This window comes from Tupaia chinensis, unplaced genomic scaffold (genome assembly GCF_000334495.1).
Source record: "Tupaia chinensis unplaced genomic scaffold, TupChi_1.0 Scaffold000129_1, whole genome shotgun sequence".
Classification (NCBI taxonomy): domain Eukaryota; kingdom Metazoa; phylum Chordata; class Mammalia; order Scandentia; family Tupaiidae; genus Tupaia; species Tupaia belangeri.
Window position 1 is genome coordinate 140,220 of NW_006159598.1, and position 6,246 is coordinate 146,465.

At 56.2% G+C, this 6,246-nt stretch overlaps 1 protein-coding gene across 1 annotated transcript; it reads right to left on the reverse strand.

Moving 5' to 3' along the window:
• Positions 1-4,217: 4,217 nt before the first annotated feature.
• Positions 4,218-5,386, reverse strand: LOC106734502 (mucin-5B-like). The gene is made up of 2 exons (XM_014586339.2): positions 4,797-5,386; positions 4,218-4,680 (listed from the first exon to the last, which is right to left on the reverse strand). Exons 1-2 carry the CDS (start codon positions 5,372-5,374, stop codon positions 4,290-4,292), a joined length of 969 nt encoding a protein of 322 aa, XP_014441825.2. The 5' UTR covers positions 5,375-5,386; the 3' UTR covers positions 4,218-4,289.
• Positions 5,387-6,246: the final 860 nt, after the last annotated feature.

The window sequence follows — 6,246 nt, forward strand, 5'->3', positions numbered from 1 at the left end:
GGGGTGATTTCTCGCTTTCTGTCTCTATGTCTCTCTCTGTCTGGCGAGCGCACGTGCCCTATAGTGAAAAAAAAAAAAAAAAGAATCCGACCAGCAGATGGCGTAATGGCTATGCCTCTGGACTCCCATGTAGTCTACCGTGGTTCAAGCCCTGGATCTGGTGGCTTAAACTCACGCTAGGTGTGTGTGCGTGCGTGCCCAAGATCCCAAGAGAATGGAGGAGAAGAGATTGTGGCGTGGCCATCCCCCCTGGGGGGTGATTTCTCACTTTCTGTCTCTCTCTGTCTTTGTGGCGAGTGCACACACCCTTTAACAAAAACTTCACCAAAAAAGAAAAAATATGAATGAATAAATAAAGTTAATAATTCTAAAAAAAATTAATTTGGGGGTCTGGCAGGTGGTGTGGTGGTTAAAGGTGCTGGACTCCCACATGGCCAACTGTGGTTCGAGTCCTGGACCTGGTGGCTTGCTTTCTCTTCTCTCTCTCTCTCTTTCTCTCTGGTCAAATTAAAGAATAATAATAAAATTGTTTAAAAAAATTGTTTAAAGAATTTTTAATTAAATGTATTTTTATTATTTTTTAATTTGACCAGAGAGGGAAAGTGAGAAAGCAAGCTGCCAGGTCTGGGACTTGAACTACAGTTGGCCGTGTGGGAATCCAGCGGCCCCAGCTTTTTGTTTTTATCGTTTTAAATCGCCAGAGGGTGCCTGTGCTTACAAGGGAAGGAGTGATAGGGAGAGCGCACCCCCAGTGGGGCGAGGTCACCCCACAGCCCCGTCTCCAATTCTTCCTGCACAGGCCTGTGGTGGTTTTCAGACTGCCGGCTCTCAGCTTCCAGCCACTTGGCCGCGTTCACTCTGGCTCCCTGGGCTGCTGGGCCACAGGGCCAGCCCCACAAGACTGAAGCCTGCAGGGTCTGCAGTGTAGCCGCAGCCGCCGGGGCTCCGTCCTCCCGGGGCTCCGTCCTCATGAGCTGCTCTTGCCTGGCCGTGGAGAGCGGATCGGCCGTTTCATTTGGCTGACAGGGCATGCAGGGGCTTGATGTGGGTGCCAGAGATACAACTGGGTTCTCTGTCACCTGGTCATCGACCTCGAGTCGGTCTCTTCGTGAAGAAGCAATAGGGCAGGGACCAGCAGTTAGCATAATGGCTGTGTCGCTGGACTCCCATGTAGCTGGCCGTGGTTAAGAGTCCGGGACTCGGTGGCTTAAACTCACCTGGCACGTGTGTGCGCGCCCAAGATCCCGAAAGAATGGAGGAGAAGGGATTGCGGCGTGGCCATCCCCCCTGAGGGGTGATTTCTCGCTTTCTCTCTCTCTGTCTGTCTCTGTCTGTCTGGCCAGCGCACGCGCCCTATAGCAAAACCTCTCCCCCCCAAAAAATAAATAAAGATTAAAAAAAAAAAAGCAACCGGGCATGTGTGGGTCGTCCGCAGGGGGGACGAGGGGGGTGTGAGCCACTGATGAAGTGGCTCAGGTCTCAGCCCCTGCCCTCACACTGGGGGCTCCCAAGGAACCCCTCGGCCCCTCCTGATCGCTACCCCACCTCAGACGCCTGCCTCCCACACCCGGGGCCAGTGCTTCCCACCCGCCAGGGTCAGCGCTCTGGGGCTCCCCCGTCCTGTCCCCACATGCCACCGTCCACGCCCCACTTCCTCCCCCTCTACCCTCGGCCTGGCTCACCTCTGCCCTTTAACAGCATCTTCCCAGCTTCTACAGCCACCCTCGTCTGACCCCATGGTGGGGTCTCTGACACCAGCGTCACCCCACACCCTAGCACACAGGACCGAGAGCCCGCCCAGACACAGTCCTCGCCCTCAACCTCGCCCACAGCTCACCCTTCTGCCGCTCTTTCCGCTGGCGCCCTCCCAGCGTCCGCCCTGCCCCGCCCTGCCCTGCCCTCCCTCCTGGACCTTCACCCAGGTGCGCAGCTTCTGGTCTGAGCCGCGAGAGCACCTGGTGGAGCGGGACTGTCAGCCTCTCGCATCTGCCCCGACGTGGAGGAAGCGGCCTCCCCAGCCTAGGGGTCCTTTCTCCTAGTTACAGAGCATGCGTGCTTGCTGGAGGGGGAAGTGCTACAATCCCTTCTCCAAATCGCCTCCCAGGATCTTGGGTGCACACACGCACACACACATATGTGCCCCATGTGATTTTCAGGCTGGGTCCAGGACTCGAACTGCAGTCTGCTGTGTGGGATCTAGGCTACCCGCTGGTCCTCGGGTGTTCCTGCTGGCAAACGGCCTCTCAAAATGTCAAACTTACTTGAGGGCCAGCAGGTGGCATGGTGTCAAGGCACTGGACTCCTACACGGCTGGCTGCGGTTGAGTCCCAAATCTGGTGGCTTGAAAAACCGCACTGGGCTTGTGTGTGCATGCCCAAACTCCTGGGAAGCGAACGGAGGAGAAGGGATTGTGGTGTGGCCACCCGCTCTGGAGAACAACTGCGCACTTTCCTTTGTCTGTCTGCTGTGAGTGCACACATTCTATGGCAAAAGCCTTTAAAAAAAAAAACAAAAAAACTCACTTTAGGATTTTGTAATTCTGGGACCAGCAGATGGCATAGTGGTTACATTGCTGAACTCCCATGTAGTTGAATATGGTTTGAGTCCCAGACCTGGTGGCTTAAAATTACTGCTGGGCGGGAACCAGCGGTTCGCGTAATGGCTACTGTGCATGTAGTTGACTGTGGTTCGCGTCCCGGACCCGGTGGCTCGAAACTCACGCCGGGCGCATGTGCGTGCGTGCCCAAGATCCCGAGAGAATGGAGGAGAAGGGATTGCGGCGTGACCATCCCCTCTGGGGGGTGATTTCTCGCTTTCTGTCTCTATGTCTCTGTCTGTCTGGTGAGCGCACGCACCCTATAGTGAAAACCTCTCAAAAAAAAAAAAATTCCCACTGGGCATGCGCATGTGCACTCCCAAAATGCTGAAAGGAGAATGGAGGAGAAGAGATTGTGGCATGGCCATTCCACCTGGGGGTGATTTCTCACTTTCTGTCTCTCTGGTGAGCCCATGGACCCTATAGCAAAAATCTCTGTTAAAAAAAAAAAAAATTGTGGGCCAGCAGGTGGCATGGCGGTTAAGGTGCTGGACGTTCCCACGTGGCCAACCGTGGTTTGAGTCCTAGACCTGGTGGCTTGCTTTCTCACTTTTTCTTTCTCCCTCTCTGTATCTATCACTAACGAATTAAAATAAATAAATGAATAAATAAAATTAAATACATAATTCTTTTTAGAAATCGTGATTCTGGCTGGGCCTGTAGCCCAGTGGTCAAGGGAGCTAGATTCCAAATGGCTGGTCTGGTCCTGTCAGTTTGAGGTGTGTACTGGGTGTGCGTGCATGCCCATGATCCCAATCGGTTGAAGACAGAAAGGATTGCAGCATGACCTTGCCCCGCTGGGGGGTGCCTCTCTTTCCTTCTCTCTGTCCCCCTCTCTCCCTCTCTCTCTTCGTTTTTGCTATAGGGCACATGTGCTCACCAGAAAGACAGAGAAAAGCAGAGAGACGGAAAATGAGAAATCACCCCTCAGGAGCAATGGCCACGCCTCAATCCCTTCTCCGCCATTCTCCTTTTGGGATCTTGGGCACGCACACGCACCTGGAGTGAGTTTAAGCTGATAGGTCTGGGACTTGAACTGCTGTCGACTACATGGGAGTCCAGTGACATGTAAAATAATTTTATTTTTACATTGATTCATTTCAGTTTGACCAGAGAGAGACAGAGAGAAAGCAAGAAAGCAAGCCACCACGTCTGGGACTCGAATGGTGGTCAGGCATGTGGGCGTGTCACGCCACCTGCTGGTCCCCTTATTATTTTTTTTAAAGAATTATTTAATTAATTAATTTATTTATTTTGGAGAGGTTTTCGCTATAGGGCGTGTGCGCTCGCCAGACAGACAGAGAGAGACATAGAGACAGAAAGTGGGAAATCACCCCCCAGGGGGGATGGTCACACCACAATCCCTTCTCCTTCATTCTCCTTTCAGGATCTTGGGCACGCACGCACAGGTGCCCGGCGTGAGTTTTAAGCCACCGGGTCCGGGACGCGAACCAGTCCAGCAGCATAGCCATTACGCTAACTGCTGGTTCCTCATTCATTTATTTTAATTTGACCAGAGAGAGAGAGTGCAAGAAAGCAAGCCACCAGGTCTAGGACTTGAACCTTGATCAGCCATGTGGGAGTGTCCAGTGCTTTAACCATCATGCCACCTGCTGGTCCCCATCCTGGTTGCATTTCCTTGGGAATGCGGGTGAAAATCCACCCTTGGCTTGGGATCATGTGTGTTCAGACTCTAAACTGACATGCCGAGAAGTGTGCTGGATAAGATCTTTATTGATTGGGAGTAAGGACGTTCATTTTTATGGAGAGTTGCAAGCTCGCTGTGCCCCCCTCTTCCGTAGACACTGGGTCCCTGTTCTCCCGCCCGCAGTCTGATCCAGCTGGGTTGCAGTTGCTCCCTCGGCCAGCAGGTGGCGATGAGGGTTTCACGGTCTCGGGATGTGCCTGGGGGATCCTGTGGCCTGGTTAGGGAGACGTGCCCGGCAGGGGGCACTGTCGTCCTGGCCAAGGTGGGTGGGAAGCCCCGTCCTGCGGTGGTGGGTCCGCGGAAACACTGGCGCCGGGTTTCCCTTCTGCAAATGGAAGTCGGGAGAGGGCCTTCCGTGTGGCGCGTCCCGGGCTGCCTGAGGGCAGGAGGCGGTGGAGGGGTGGAACAGGGTCCTCCTCCTGCCCGGGGCTCCCTGGGCTCCAGGAGCGGGTTCCGACCCTCCGGGCCCACCCGGCCCTGGCCTGCACTTACGGCTGCCTGTCCCAGCCTGTGCCGCTTTCCTCTTTCCTCCTCCAGGCAGTGTCCAGGGTCCAGGTCAGACAGAGAGAGAAAGCGGGGGTCACCAGGGTCCTCCCACGCCTGGCCCCTGGCTCCCCGACCCAGCCAGGTCTGGCCAGCCTCCTGCCCAGAGCCTGTGCGGGCCTCCCTGGGCACCTGCCTCCTGCCCAGAGCCTGGAGGGCCTGCAGGGCGAGGTGCAGGGGTGCCGGGAAGGCGGCTCTGCGTCGGGGAGGGGCGGTTCAGAGGAAGGCCTCGGAAGGGAGGGGGCGGTGGAGAGAGGAGACAGGTTCAAATAGAGAAAGGGAGAGTGGCGGGGAGAGAGGAGAGGAGAGATGGAGACCGGAAGAAAGAAGAGGGTGCAGGGAACACAGGACGGGGTGGCCGGAGGTGGCGGTGGGGTGGCGTCAAGGCGCGGATTCCCATGTGGCCGCTGTGGCCCAGTCCTGGTCCAGCCCAGACCTGGCGCTTTCTCACTTCCTGCTTCTCCTGGGCAGCGCATGTGCCCGGGGACACACTTTAAAATAGCAAAATAGAGACGAGCAGATGGCATGGCGGTACACGGCTGGACTCCCACGTGGTGGCCGACTGCGGTTTGAGTCCTAGACCCGGTGGCCTGGAACTCACCCTGGCTGTGCGTGTGTGTGTGTGTGTGTGTGTGTGTGTGTGTGTGTGTGCGCGCGCGTGCGTGTGCGTGCGTGTGCGCGTGCGCGTGCGTGTGCATGTGTGCGTGCGTGAGACCGGAATCCCGAGAGGAGCGGGGAGGAGAAGGGCTGATTTTTGCTTTCTCCTCTGTCTCTGGCAAACGCACACACTCCATAGCAAAAATCTCTAATAAAAAAAATAAAATAATACAATGAATATGTTTTAAAAACAAAGAAACAAGTGGAGACCCAGAGACTAAGGGGGAGGGAGGGAGGGAGAGCAGGGAGGGGGAGAGACAGGAGGAGAGAGTGGGGCGGGGAGACTTGGGGGAAAGGGAGAGAGGGCCCAAAAAACAGAGTGCGCCCTGGCCAGTGAGCGAGGCCGAGACAGAGAGGGAAAGGGGGGCAGTGCGCAAAGAGCAGGAGACACCCCACCAGGACCCTCAGGGGAGAGGAGGACAGTAAAAGCAAGATGGGGAAGAGGGACAGAGAAGGGCTGGAGGGAGAGCGGAGAGGGGAGAGAGTGAGGAGGGAGAGAGAGCAAGGGGGAGGAGGAGAGAGAGAGGAGGAGGAGGGGGGGAGAGAGGGGAGAAGAGGGAGAGAGCGAGGAGGGGGAGAGAGGAGAGGGAGAGAAGAGGGAGAGAGCAAGGAGAGGGGAGGGCGAAGAGGGAGGGGGGGAGAGAGGAGGGGGAGAGAGCGAGGAGGGGGAGAGAGCAAGGAGGGGGAAGATGAGGAGGGGGGAGAGCAAGGATGGCAGAGAGAGGGTGGGGGGAGAGGGGGG

Excerpts from the sequence above, each read along its gene's own strand:
- LOC106734502 (XM_014586339.2), bottom strand. The coding sequence starts at position 5,374 with ATGCCATCTGCTCGTCTCTATTTTGCTATTTTAAAGTGTGTCCCCGGG. Across the intron at positions 4,681-4,796 it reads ACAGGCTGGGACAGGCAGCC|GCAGCCCGGGACGCGCCACA; the intron begins GTAAGTGCAGGC and ends TCCTGCCCTCAG.